Source organism: Ursus arctos, unplaced genomic scaffold (assembly GCF_023065955.2).
Source record: "Ursus arctos isolate Adak ecotype North America unplaced genomic scaffold, UrsArc2.0 scaffold_12, whole genome shotgun sequence".
Classification (NCBI taxonomy): domain Eukaryota; kingdom Metazoa; phylum Chordata; class Mammalia; order Carnivora; family Ursidae; genus Ursus; species Ursus arctos.
Genome location: NW_026622786.1, coordinates 16,392,678 through 16,407,997, shown reverse-complemented (window position 1 = coordinate 16,407,997; position 15,320 = coordinate 16,392,678). Strand labels below are relative to the sequence as shown.

Genomic DNA, 15,320 nt, shown 5'->3' with positions numbered 1-15,320 from the left:
GAAGGAATCTGATTATGAGATGGCTTCATAATGGCCTCTCCAGGCAGATGTAAGACAACAAATTACAGATCTAGGGTTCAGGAAGCAGAGCTAGTCATCCTCACAAAGGCACCATTGGTTAGAAGCTTTCTAACTGTTACGTTCTCAACATATATAATCACACACGTACCCAGAGGAGGAAGTAGAAAGACTTGGGAAAAGTTTTCAGCTACCAGTCAGTGCTGTAACCTGCTAATGACCATAAGAGGTCCCATTTTATGTCCACAAGACAGATTTTCTAAGAGTTATTAACTGTACAGAGAGAATAAAATGACCTTCATAAAGTAACATTTAATTTTGCAAATTATATAGCATTTCCACATGCATTATCTCATTTAACTTGCACGGTAACTTATGAAATAGATTGTAACTCCCGTTTCACAGATGAGGAATGAAGTGATTTTCCTAAAATTGCATAGTAAGTAAATAAAACTAGGATTTGAATCCAGATCTTCAGGATCCAAATCCAATGCTGACCCATTTCTGAGAATTTTTATATTTTTGCCATTTAATTTTGAGACCATTACACTGAGTAGCCAAAGCTTATATATTTCAACTGATTTTTCTTCCTTTTTGAGTTTGTGTTTAAGAGAAAGGCTGTCTTTACAAAACACAACATACTCTCTTACAAATCTTTCTTTCATGTTTAATCTTCTTATTCACCACAGTAACTCAATCACTATACCCGAATGCAGCATGGTGCTAGCACAGAGTAGACACTTGAATATTTTTAAACAATTTGACTTCAAACATGAATTACCACAAATAAGAGGTTTCTTCATGTGGCATCTTCAACATAATTGATTTAATTAAGCTTCCCAATATTTTTATATTTTTAAAAACAATGTTAACTTTTTCCAAAGTAAATTTTTATACTTTATCCACAGCACAGTAGCCCTCCACAGCATGTTATTAAGCAGCCCTTTTGACTTACTGTCCTTACCAGGAGTATGACTCTCAGAAGGGGAGAAATTTATATTTACTAAGCACCATTCACATACTTGCCACTCTGCTAGGAGCTTTATCTCACTTTGCAAGTCAACATCCTATTTTATAGAGGAGGACATTTAGGCTCAGAGAGATTAAGGAAGTGTCTCAAGGTCACACAACTACTAAATGGCAAAGCTATTGTTCAAACCCAAGCCTGACTCCAAAGATTATGTTCTTTTCATTATTACACACTGCTTTGCTTCATAAGTCTTCCAATTTCACAAGCATGACAGATGTTTTCTGGGTTACTGCTACTGCTCAGCTAAAAATACATGTATTACTCACTTTCTGATATGTCATCTTTTACCTGTTTATTCTGTAATCTAGTAACTTATACTCCACTTCTTTACATCTTTACTCAATTTCTACTACTTTCTTTACATAGCCAACGGCACACGTGGAGTCAGATCTGGCTGGATTTTTGTGTGTCTCCTTTCCACACAATCCCACTGGTGTACAAGTCTAAACATGCCATTCACTATGCTGACCAAGAAGTTCTGATCATCTTATGTACTCAGAATAATATCAGCAGTTACCCCAGAACTGAAGTTCAACATCCCAAACAATGAAAATTTTCTTTAAAGAGATTGGAAAGTCCAGGATAAGTTTAAGATAGTCTCTATCAATGCTCAAGACCCTCTATTCCTTTGGGATTTAAATAATAGGAAGCTCCTATATTAAGTTATACTGATCCATTTTCATGACTAGATATCTCTATCTTTCAAGCAGAACAACAAGATGCCTTAAGAAGTCACCCTAGGCTTTAGGAACTCCCCTCGCTTAACATCCTAAAATCCCTCCTTCTCCTTAAGGAACATTAAACAAGATATCACAATCCCCTCCTCTGCAATCTCATAGCAACTTAACAGAAAATAATTCCATATGTATTTATCCTGCATTTCTTGTGTCTTAACTAAAGATCTCCTCTCACTTTAATTAGAAAAAGAAATTCCAAGTCCAGTGCTCCTTCCTCAATAAAGAATGTCCAACTATCCTATGTGAATAAAATAAGGTTTAGTTTTTGTGCTCTTTCAATAAATTTTTGCAGTCAATAGTAATACTTCATAGTATCAACCTCAGTATAGGAAATAGCTATATGTCCCAACGGTTTCCCCGGAAAAGTGAGGCAGGAAAGTTTCTAACTCTTGACATAAAAAACTGCTGATCAGGAAACTATTATTTCATGCCAGGTTTGAAAGAAAAACTGAGTGGTGGCTTTAACACTTATTTCTTTCATGTTTATTAAGAGTTATTAGAAAAAAGATAAGCGGAAATAATCAGAGATTCTCATGTACACACATTCAATACTATTTACTATTCAGTACTATTCACATGTTCAATACTACATATAGAAGAAAAAAGTAGACACAATCTGGTGTCCCATAAGGAATTAGGTAAAATTATGATACAGTCATACAATGGAATACTGCACACATCATTAATCAGTGATTCCAATAAACGTTTAAAAATACGGGAAAATATTCACAATCAAGTGAAAAAAACAAACTATATGAGTGTGTGTGTGTGTGTGTGTGTGTGTGTGTGTGTATATATATATATATGCATTCCCAATTTTTAAAAATGTATTTATAGAAAAAAGACTTGTCTTCTATGTGTGAGATTATGTGGGATTTTAATTCTCATATTTATACACTTCTGTATTTTCCAAAATTTCTTCAATCCACATGTATTGCCTTAATAACCAACAAAAGAATAATAGGATATAAAGATTCACCCTTATAATTTTAACTATCAAAATTTTAGAAACACTTTTGCAAAGTTTAAGGACTAACTTTCAACTAAAGGGACTTAAACAGGGGCGCCTGGGTGGCTTAGTGGGTTAAGCACTCAACTCTTGTTTTTGGCTGAGGTCATGATCTCAGGGCTGTGAGATCAAGCCCCATGCAGGGCTCTGTATTGGGTGTGGAGCCTGCTTAGGATTGGCTTTCTCCCTCTCCCTCGGCCCCTCCCCACCCCACCTTCTCTAAAAAAAATAATTAAAAAAAAAGGGACTTGAACATTACACACACACACACACACACACACACACAATCTCACACTTGTGAATATTTTCTAATGTTCATGAGCAAATACTTACCGTTCAGGGGATTCTTCATAAATACTGTGACATTCTGTATTCTCAAGCATGAGACTTCTACTGAGGTTTTGCACACCTGGATAATGGAAGTTAGCAAAGGAGTGTGACATTGGAGAAGTTTTGTTTCCAAGGTCTGAGATTCTCTTATCATGACTGGTAAGTCCACAAGTGAGGCCATCTAAAGCAGGATTCAGAGAGCGGGTCATATAGGCATCAGCTGATTGAGGCCTTCTCATTGGAGATGATGGATAGGGAGAAAGTTTGCTGATAAGAGGAGTCAAAAGATCAGCATATGCAGCTTTTGTAGGTTTCAGAAGTTTGTCAACATGAATATTAAGCATTTTCTGTTCAAAAGCACAAGAGAAGACAGAAGATGGGAGATTCTGAAGCCATGACAATAAACTTAGATCCAAGTCATCACAACCATTACCACACAAAAGGTCAATGCCAAGAAGTACTTCACTTTCTGTAATTTCTTCTCCAGTTGCTTTACTTTGACAAAATTCTACACAGCATTCATAAAGTAGACCCTTCATTACAAGCTGAAATAAACGATTGTTACTTGCTTTAAAACCAGCCTCACTTAGCTTCCTATCAGCAGGGATGAATTCTGCAACCATGACACAAGCCTCTTCAAAACAGTGAACTCGTGCAGTGCTGGGATTCCAGTCCTTAAATTCAGCATGATTGGTCAGACGAGGCAAAGTCAAAAGCAAACAGAGCTTGCTATAATCATCTTTAGAAGGACAGTACTCTTCTAGGGCATGCAAACATTGCACAGCTTCTTGCATGGTAAATTCCAGCTGTAAGAAAAATTTAAGTGATCACTATAAAGAGAGATGCTGTGAGATAGGAAAACAAAAAGAGTATTTTATTCAAATACAAAGACACTTCACAAACTTTCATAAACTATTCAAATGCAAAAGGATAAACTCTACTGCCACAGATATACAAGTTAAACTCACACAACTTGCAAGATATTTAACAACTTTCAAGTCGGGAATCAAAATGCTTTTCACTACTAAAAAAATATTAAATACTTTGGTTAATTAGTAAATTAAACTCTTATTTTATATAAAAATAGTGTTCTAGTTCAGGCTTCAGACTATCATTCTCAGATGTATAATTTTTTAAGGTCAAGAATAATTGAGTTCTCTAGAAATGAAAACTGAAGCATGCCAATATTCAATTGTTTATATAGCTTGCTATCACTCCAGCTTACCCAAAAAGCAAAAGAGCCATTCTCAAACCTGCCATAAGAGAAATTTGTGTGGAGAAAGAAAGCAAGAACATTTACAGTTCATTTACTACAAAAATAGAATGAAACAGAATAAAGGAAGCTTAGCTGAATATTACCTGAATCTTATCAGATTCTGAATATTATCTTAGAATCATAAGCTTTTAATGATATAAGGAATCTTAGAGCTTTCGTATCCACCTTTCTTCATCGTACATATGGAAAAAGGGAGCAGATTTAACTGAAGTAATGCAGTTGGTTAGTGACAAATACAAAATAAAAATTAGGTCTTTTGACTTACATTCCAGAGTTCTTTCCACATTTAAACATCACTATCTGGCAAACATTTCTCTATTATACATGAAAGTCCTCATTGTAATATCTTTTGAGTTTATTTCGGTGAACACTTACTGGCACTTAATAAGTTTCCTTGGTTTGAATGTAATAATACTATTATTAAAACTTTAGGGGCGCCTGGGTGGCACAGCGGTTAAAGCGTCTGCCTTCGGCTCAGGGCGTGATCCCGGTGTTCCGGGATCGAGCCCCACATCAGGCTCCTCCGCTGGGAGCCTGCTTCTTCCTCTCCCACTCCCCCTGCTTGTGTTCCCTCTCTCGCTGGCTGTCTCTATCTCTGTCAAATAAATAAATAAAATCTTTAAAAAAAAAAAAAAAAAAACTTTAAAAATAACTTTCTAATCAAAAAACCCTTCATGGGGCACCTAGGTGGCTCAGTCAGTTAAGCGTCTGACTCTGGCTCAGGTCATGATCTCAGTGTCCTAGAATTGAGCTGCACGCAGCAGGCTCCCCACTCAGCTGGGAGTCTGCTTCTCCCTCTAGCTCTCCCTCTGCCCCTCCCAGTGCTCGTGCTCACTTTCTCTCAAATAAATAAATAAAATCTTTTTAAAAAAATAAATGTTTAAAAAAATCCTTCATATCATTAAATTTAAATTGTCATAAAGGCATAGATTTTATCAAAAACCACCTCTGTTGTTGTGCTGAGTACTGGATATTGTACGTAAGTGATGAATCACTGGATTCTGTACCTGAAACTAATATTACACTGTATGTTAACTAACTGGAATTTAAATAAAAAGTTGGAGGAAAAAACACACCTCTGGATCAATGTAAATACTGAAAAAACAGAAAGAGAAGGTAAATACAGTCCACTTCTGGGATAAGAAAAAAGCAACAATGTAGCATCTTTAAGTCAAACATCTATTACAACCTAAATCTCCTTCAACAAGAGAAGAACACACACTAGCCAACCAGCCAGCCATTCATTCATCATCTTTGTCAAAATCTTGGAACAGGTTTAGAAGCGCTGCAGACTGAAAGTACTACAGCTGCAAAACAGTAAAATCTTACCCCATCCTACCTCATAAAAACTTTGAAAATTCATGATACTAATCTTTTGTTTTAGTGAATTAAATACTTATGACTGAAACAAGACTATGGCGCAAACCTTCAGGAATAAAAATCTTACATGCTGGGGCTCATCTTCTGCTGACATTGCATTGTTAACACATAAAGCTTCTAAAAACTTCTGCTTCAGGATAATGTAACGAAACCTGTGAAATATAAAATATGAAACATTAAAATTAAAAAGCTGAGTTACAATGTCAAATATTGGAAATGAAACCCAAGTTCCCAGAGCAACAGAGGCCACGTTTGTTTCAAAGCACTAACTATTCCTTTAAAATAATGTCTTTAAAAAAAATTAATTTTCCAATGTCTCATAAATCAAATACACTTATAAGTTACTATAACTACCTTTGCTTTCAAAAAATTCTTAAAATTCTTAAAAGCTTATCACACTGAGGCCACAATTAAAATAATTTCAGTAGTAAGTAAATACAATTTAATACTCGAAGGATTTCTATTTCCAATATTAATTCTGAACAAAAATCAAGCTTTATGCAAGATGTCAAATATTATCTAATATGAAATCAAAGTCCTTTACATTCAAAATGCTTTGTTTTATGTTTTATTATTTTGTATTTCATTCAAAATATGTCTTCTTTTCTCTTCGAACATGAGAATGGTCTAATAAAAAGCAGGCTGAAAGGCTGTAAGAAATGAACATTTCTGAAGTGTCATAAAATAACAATAACTTTAAAACTTTTTTTTTTGTAAGGAGGCTCCAGCATGAAGCCCAACATGAGGCTTGAACTCACAGCTCTGAGATCAAGACCTGAGCTGAGATCAAGAGTCACATGCTTAACCAACTGAGCCACCGAGGTGCCTCTAAACCTTAAAACTTTTTGACAGAGATGTTTCAGGGAAAGAAGTCTACTTGACTTGCTTAAGAATTAAAAAATGTTGGATGCCTTAAGCACCTTAAAGAAAAATTATTTCTAAGGACTAAAAGAAAATAATAATGAAACTTCAGTCATTCTTTCAACATTATTATGGTAGCAAATATGTGTCCAATAAAACAAAATCCCTGCCTTCAAAAAGAGGGTTATCTAGGGGCGCCTGGGTGGCTCAGTTGTTAAGCGTCTGCCTTCGGCTCAGGGCGTGATCCTGGCGTTCCAGGATCGAGCCCCACGTCAGGCTCTTCCGCTGGGAACCTGCTTCTTCCTCTCCCACTCCCCCAGCTTGTATTCCCTCTCTCACTGGCTGTCTCTCTCTCTCTGTCGAATGAATAAATAAAATCTTTAAAAAAATAAAATTTAAAAAAAGGGTTATCTAATAAATTATATGAAATATGTACACTGTTTCAGCAGTCTCAAGGGAATGTGAAACCAATTCTATCAGAAGGGGTGGGAAATATAAGGAAAGTCTTATAAGAGCTGACTCTTGGAAGATGAGCAGGTGTGTGCTATGTAAAGGCAGGAGACAGTGAAAGGAATACTATTCCAAATGAATGAAGAATGTACAAAAGCAAACAGGTATCAAATAGCACCAGGGGTATGAATGGAGGATCAAAAACAATATAAGACTGTACTTCCATTAATGGTAGAATAACTTATATCTAACTTTTCTGCAGATAACAATGATAAACCCTAGATAAAATTTTTAAAAAATAAGTATTTGAAAGCAATGAAGAACAACAAAAAGCTGGCACAACTAGAGGGAAGTCAATTTTTTAAAAAAAAAAAAAGAATCTTTGGGGTGAGATTCAAGGGTATAAAGTGTTCTGGCTGGGGGCACTCTCTAGTCAACATACTGTGAGCTAAAACTCAAGTAGGAAGTTGCAGTTTGACTTTCGTAAGAATTCAGCAAAAACGGTTTGTATTGCAAGACCAGCTGAAAAGTTGGAGACATCCAAAAAAGCAGGAAGCCATAATGAAATATACACCAAAATCTATTATACAAACTCAGCCCAAATCTTTGGCTGTCTCTGAAACTGTGAAGATGCAAAGGGGACTCCAAGGTGCCCAGGGAAAGCAATAGATGAAAGCCTAATTAACTGAAAAAAGATCTCAGATGGCATCCACTAAGTCAGAGTATAACCAAGTTAACCACCTGCATGAATAAAAGTCAACATTTTCAAAGGAAGATAACAGAATCCAGAGTCTCAGCAATGAATCCACAATGTTCAGAATACATTTTAAAAATGACTAGATATATTTAAAAAAATAAAAGTGACTCATGGTTAAGAAAAAAGCAATCAACAGAAGTTGAGCCTAAAATGATCCAGAAGTTGGAATTAGCAAACAAAGACTATTAACAAACGATAGCTACTATAAATATGTTCAAGGACATAAAGGGAAATACAGTCACAATGAGAAAACAGACGGAAATATTTCAGCAGAAAAAATGATAAAGAAAAGGAAATTCTGAAACTGAAAGGTATAATTATCTGAAATGAAAAATGCATTGTTTATGAGCAGACTGCTAACAGCAGAAAAATGTATCAGTGAACACTGAAGGTAAATCAGTAGAAATAGGGGCGCCTGGGTGGCTCAGTCGTTAAACATCTGCCTTCGGCTCAGGGTGTGATCCCGGGGTCCTGGGATAGAGCCCCGCATTTCCCTGCTCTGCTGGGAGCCTGCTTTTTCCTCTCCCACTCTCCCTGCTTGTGTTCCCTCTCTCTCTGTAAAATCAATAAATAAAATCTTAAAAAAAAATAATCAATAGAAATAATCCAGACTGAAGAATACACAGGAAAAAAGTTTTAAAAAAAGGAACAGAACCTCAGTTCTGTGGGACAATATCACTCATCTAATACCACGTAGAGTCCCAGGAGGAAAAGAGAAAAGGGCAGAAAAAATATTTAAAGTAATGGTCAAAAGCTTGCCAAATTTGATGAAAAATAAAAACTTACAGATTCAAAAAGTTCAGCAAACCCTAAGCAGGAAAAATACAAAGAAACCACACTTGAGCACATCATAATCAAACTGCTGAAAGCCAATGATAAAATCTTGTTGCCAGAGACAGGAGTTGGAAGGGTGGGCAGAACAGGTGAATTAGGTCCAAAGGTACAAACTTCCAGTTACAAAGTAAGTCATGGGGATATAATGTACAGGATGGTGACTACGGTTAATAATGCTGTATTGTACATTTTAAAGTTGCTAAGAGAGATGTTAAAAATCTTCCACACAAGAAAGAAAAGTTTTTGTAAATATGTATGGGGATGAAACTAGACTTACTGTGAAACTAGACTTACCATTTCACAATATATACAAATATCAAATCACTGTATTATACACCTGAAACTAATATAATGTTATTTATGTTAAATATACCTCGATAAAAAAAAAAAAAAGAAAATCTTGAAGGCAGAAGAAAAAAGAAAGTGAATCAGGATACAAACACAGTTCATCAGAAATGATGGAGGCCAGGAGACAAAAGAATGACATCTTTAAAATCTTCATGCTTTTATGAAGAACAACTATTTCATATATGGCCCTTGTGACTTTTTGTATAGACACTGTCAAAAAAAGTTGGGTTTATATATAAGATTTTCAACCATTTGAAGTACATGCAACTTGTCCTCTCAAAGTGCTCCAACTCCATTGGATTGGGTACACTATTTTCTAGGAAAGCTAAGTCTTATTTTTAAATTTTTGTTTATTATTATTACTTTTTAAAGATTTTATTTATTTGACAGAGAGAGACAGCCAGCAAGAGAGGGAACACAATCAGGGGGAGTGGGAGAGGAAGAAGCAGGTTCCTAGTGGAGGAGCCTGATGTGGGGCTCGATCCCAGAACGGTGGGATCACGCCCTGAGCCAAAGGCAGACGCTTAACGACTGCGCCACCCAGGAGCCCCTTTATTTATTTTTGTTTTGCTAAGCTTCTATCAATGATAAGACATTAAAAACTTCAGAAGAAATCTTACCTTTTTTTGTCAAATTTTTCCATGCATTCTAGAGGCTGAATGAACTGAAGAACTTCATCCCATTGACCATCAAGGATTAGCTGTCTATAAAAAGAAAAAAACCCATGCATTTTATCAAATTTGGGTTATAAAGCAGAATAAATATGACAGCATTAAAACTTCAGTCTGAAGTCTATAATGAGGTTAACATTTTACTTGAGTCAATCACTATAATTAAAATTTTCACAACTTATTTATAACAACATTATTATATGAGAAGAATTTGTGATCTGCAACCACTTCTCATTCTAATATATAATTGTGTTTTTTTCACCTATATAAAAACATTGGGCTAAGTCTAAAAGTTCCTTTACTTTCCTATTCATCTTACAGTTTAAAAGCTCTTCTGTATTATTTAGGGGCCCGTGTGTGGGTATGTTCCAGACTCACTAAATCAGTGGTCCTTAATTGGGGCAATTTTGCCCCCAAGACATCTGGTAATGTTTGGAGGCATTTAGGGTTGTCACAATTGGGGGGTGCTACTGGCATCAACTGGGTATAGGTCAGAAATGCTACTAAACATCCTGCAATGCACAGGACAACCTGCACATCCCCACACGACAAAGAATTATCCGGCCCAAAATGTTAATAGTGCCGAGGTTGAGAAATCCTGCTCTAAACTGTGATTTCTACATCTCTGAGACATTTGACACTAAAATTTATACTCTAAAAATAAAAACAGCAAGGAATAAGAACAGATTTCATCCTACTTTAGTTGTCTGTGGGAACTTCCAAAAGTTTTAAGGCATTCTTATCGCTGCTCCTCTATAATAGCAATTTCCCTACTTTTGGCTTTTAGAACAGTAAAATTTTAAAAGGGATGGGTAGGAGCATCTATGTCGGATTGCCAACTTTTGAGTCTACAAATAAGGAACATTTTTAAGAAAAAAAAAAGCTATCATAATATACATCATAATCATTTTATAAAGAGGTATTTTAATATTTAAAAAGTAGGAAGGACATAATTTCAAAGGTTAATCCTTTAATATGAATACATTTAGTTTAAAAACTTACTCTTCTACTACAGTTCTTTGCATTTCACCTCAGACCAGTAAAACTTCATCAGAAACCCAACAGGTTCTTCAAGGGGGAATATTTGAGAGCCACTGCTACTAAATTCCAGGAGCAGCAATGCTTTGAAAGAGGGCCAAAAGAATATGGCCTCAATACTGGTTCCTGATGATTATCACTGACTAAGCTCCCCAGGGCTAAATGACATTCATTACACCAAATACAGGGAAGTTCAAACAGTTTAAATAAATTCTCTTAATATATTAAAGCTTTTTTTTTTTTTTAGTTCCTTTTTCAAGACTTAGGAATGCTTTATCTTTTAAGGCTCTCCAAGTCACAAAATGCCACATGTCCAAGAATCTGTATTCTTTGTCATGGATATACAGTATCACATAAGCAGAGAACACATTTCTGTCTGGAAATCTGGGTTTTTCTTTTTCCATCCAATTCAAGTTAGGATATATTTAGCTTCCCATTTCGGCAAATATGTTAATTCCCTTTTGCTCTGCAATTCCAAGAATCTTGTTCTAAGGAAATAATCCAAGATACAGAAAAAGCCATATGTATAAAAGATGCTCAATAGAGCACTGAAGATAAATTGGAAATAATTTGTGTAAAAATAGGGGAACCATAAGGAAATAAATTGAAAATTTTTGTAGTATAAATTTGTGATAACACAGATAATCCTTATGATGTTAGTGGATAAAGAAGGATACTAAATTACAAATGCAACAGAACTGCTGGGTTTTTTAAAAATATGTACAGAAAATTATCAGTATGAAGTGTGTCTGGGTGGTGGGTGATTTTTCTTATTTTTGTATATTTTCTATAATGAGTAGGTTTATATTCGTTTCTATGGCAAAAAAAATTGGTATTGCAGAAAGATCTTTCCAGAGTCCCCGATTTCTTACTCAAGTATTTTTTGTGATGACACCACAACCACAATGGAGTTGTCACTCCAGTATATTTTAATGGACCTCTAGATCTTACTACTGAAAACATTCTATAGAGAACATTATTTTGTAAGTTTTCCATTATTAAAACAAGCATTATTTTTAAAAATTATACTTATGGGGCACCTGGGTGGCTCAGTTGGTTGGGTGTCTGCCTTTGGCTCAGGGTCCAGGATTGAGTCCCACATCAGGCTCCCTACTCAGCTAGGAGCCTACTTCTCCCTCTCCTCCCCACTTGTGCTCTCTACTACTATCTCTGTTACTATCTCTCAAGTAAATAAATAAAATCTTTAAAAAAATGAATTAAAAAATTATACTTAAATATAGCCTTCTTGTGACTATATCTACCTGTATTACACATATTACCTTATTAATACGTAACACTTCTTTCAAAGAGCTACAAACCTCATAATACTAATGAAATCATACCTCAGAAAAAGCATATCATCTGAAAATAGGCCATTTATGACTCCACTTTCCTTCTCAAGGGCCAACATACTAATGTGAAGCTTCTTTGAATTCAAGAAGTCTAAAATTAGCTTAATGATTTCAACCTCTTTTACATTCACTGTTTCTTCAGCCGTCATGTTGATAGCCTAAATATTAAACAGAACAAAAACAAAAATTAGTCCTACTGTTTAATTTCTAAGTGTTATTAACTGTCTGGAAACTACACATTAGAGATTTCTTGGAAATATTTAGTATAGGCATTCTGAAGTGAAATTAATTTATTACTTATCAAAATTAGTCATTCTTTAAGGTGTAATAAAGGTTATGGCTGTAATTTTTTTAAATCTTTATCTCTGAGAGATACACAATGGAATAATACAGATTAAATGATATAAAGTCCGTGATTTGTTTCATAATAATACAAGAGAGGACTGGAAGGAGGTAAAGAGGAAACAAGAATAGTAATGACTACTGAAGTGGGGTAAAGGGGAAATGAAAGTTCATTTACATTTGGTACAGTTTGAACATTTGTGTCCTCCCAAAATTAATCTGTTGAAATCCTAATCTCCAAATTGATGGTATTAGGATGTGGAACCTTTGGGAGGTGATTAGATCATGAGGGCTCTGCCTTGATGGGATTAGTGTCCTTCAAGAGGCCCCAGAAAGCTAGCTCAATCCTTCCACCTTGTAAAGATGTAATGAGAAGACAGCAGTCTACAACCAGAAAGAGAGACCTCATCAGAACCTGACCATGCTAACACTCTGATCTTAGATTTCTAGCTTCCAAAGCTGTGAGCAATAAATTTCTGCTATTTATAAGCCACCCAGTCTTTGGTATTCTGTCACAGCAACCCAAATGGACTGAGACAGTATTGTTCTATTTGTACACATTTTTAAGATTTGCCATAATAAAGAATATTTCTAAAAGTCACTAATAACCAAACCATGTTTAACTATGTTCTAAATACCTTGCTCTAGGTATACACTCATTCAATAAGCACTTACTGCTTTTTCTCTGTGATAGGCACTTTCTACACTTAGGAGACACTGGCTTTGTCCTTAAGAAGCTTATAGTCTAGCAGCAACATGTAAAATGTTATGCCTTGTACTTTGGAGCCAAACAAAGTAAGGCTGGTTAAAAAGTGCAACTTTAAGTCATATTGGTACTATCGACCTAAACATGAAACAAAGATATTTCAACTCTCTGCAATCTAACTTTTACCTATAAGTGTTCAGTGATACAACTAAGCACATAGGTTATGAATTCATAAAGATTTAGAACGAGGAGGAATTCTGAAGATCATTCCACAGATAAGGCCACACAAGTTAAAGGGCCTAAACTGTTGCAACTTTCAAATGTCAAGGCTCAGAGCAATACAAAAGACTACCATGCTAACAGGATTAGCTACAAAGACATATCATCAGATCAAGCAGACCCGAAAGCACATCTTTCTCACAGGCCAACTAACTTTAACCAAGTTCACAGAAACAAACACATACATGTATGCAAACATGTTAATTTTTTTCCAATTTATTTTTTTGTCAATCAACTTCTTCATAGTGAGCAGTGTAAATGTCTAGCATACTAGAATGCTCCTATCAGATGAGTACATCTTCTCTCTTAGGTAGAGAAGGTGGTAGGGTAAACAAGGGACAGAACTTGGGGAGATAATTATATGATTCAAATATTTAATGACATCAGACTAAGCTAATCTCCTACATCCATCTCCAACAATAAGGACATGCTTGCCTCAAGAAACAAACAAATCACCAAAAAAAATCTCAACAGGGCAGCTGCCCCAGTTCCGCATGCTTTGGGTTTCTCTTTGCTTTCTTCTGAGCTGACCATCCTCCTGTTCATAGACTTTGTTCAAAAGAGGATACACTAAAAGTAACGATATTTCTACTCACTGAATTCTAACTACATTTCAGAACTGCCTCCCTGAGATTACTCCTAAAGCACAATGATCAGTGATTTTAGCATTTCCCAAATCTTCATGTAATTCTTACTAGCAAAAGAATGGCTTTAACTAATTTAATTATTAGAAAAATAACTGCCCCCTCCATCTCTAAGTTCTTAGAGGGCACTTCACTTATATCACTATGTACCAAACATACCAACCTAGTGCGGAACTGAGATGCAATTTTCTAATGTTGTTCAATATACCCAATGATACTGAACATTTTATAGGCCTCCATTTATTAAATATTCAGTCTAAATACGGAGTAACTCTGGAGTTACTATGAATCTATGGCAATCGTTTCACTTTAAATCATAACTACAAGTTTAATGCTGCCATCATTTCTGATTAAAGCCTAAGAGAAGAAATACATTTTTACAAATACGTATTTTATACTGACTTTACATTTAAATTTTGAATAGATACAGAAAGTGTATCCTAATTAACCTAGAATTGGTCAGGGTTTTTAAAAAGACAAGCTTTAATTCTAGACTGTAAAATTTCTAGTAGAAACGTATAGTATTTGAACCACCTAACCCAGAATTTTAATTCTTATAAAATTCACGGTTGTTGGATATAATATAAAACATAAGTACAGAGGCACCAGGGTGGCTCAGTCAGGTAAGCAGCTGCCTTCAGCTCAGGTCATGCTCTTCAGAGTCCTGGGATCCAGATCTATGTCAGCGGCTCACCACTAAGCAGGGAGTCTGCTTGTCCCTGTCCCTCTGCCCTTCCCTCCCCATGCCACCACCCCTGCTCTCAAATAAAATCGTTAAAGAACAAACTAAAACAAACATAGGTATATGCTTGATGATTATATCTTATTCTTTTCTAACCACGCTGTATTACTGAAATATATGTAGAGGTTCCCAAAATCCTAGCTATTTAATTTAGATTTTAAGTGCATTATGAATACAAGTTTTAAAAGATAACACATAAAAACAGAATTCATATATATTTTTAATCTCACTATTAATCCCTACAAAGCTAGCATTTTTCTCTAATTCAGAAGATTAGAATTCAATAATAAACGCTTCATGGGATGCCTGGGTGGCTCAGCTGGTTAAGAATCTGCCTTTGGCTCAGGACACGATCCCAGAGCCCTGGCACGGAGCCTACTTCTCCCTCTGCCTGCCGCTCCCCCTGCTTGTGCTCTGACAAATAAAAAAAAATCTAAAAAATAATAATAAATGCTTCATCCCCCATCCTCAGGGGAGATATAAAACAGAGTTAACTAGCTTAGAAACAACTAAAAT

General features: G+C 35.5%; 1 protein-coding gene across 5 annotated transcripts in view; it reads right to left on the bottom strand.

Annotated features, from left to right (window-relative positions):
* The window catches only part of WDR47 (WD repeat domain 47), a 61,134-nt gene that overhangs the window by 32,612 nt on the left and 13,202 nt on the right, over positions 1-15,320 (bottom strand). For all 5 annotated transcript variants that reach the window (XM_026484651.4, XM_048220467.2, XM_026484650.4 and 2 more), the window contains 4 exons: positions 12,083-12,249; positions 9,651-9,734; positions 5,848-5,932; positions 3,128-3,930 (listed from right to left, as the gene is read on the bottom strand). In XM_026484651.4, the coding sequence (XP_026340436.1) occupies positions 3,128-3,930; positions 5,848-5,932; positions 9,651-9,734; positions 12,083-12,240 (1,130 nt within the window). In that variant the 5' untranslated portion in view covers positions 12,241-12,249. The remainder of the gene's footprint in view (positions 1-3,127; positions 3,931-5,847; positions 5,933-9,650; positions 9,735-12,082; positions 12,250-15,320) is intronic.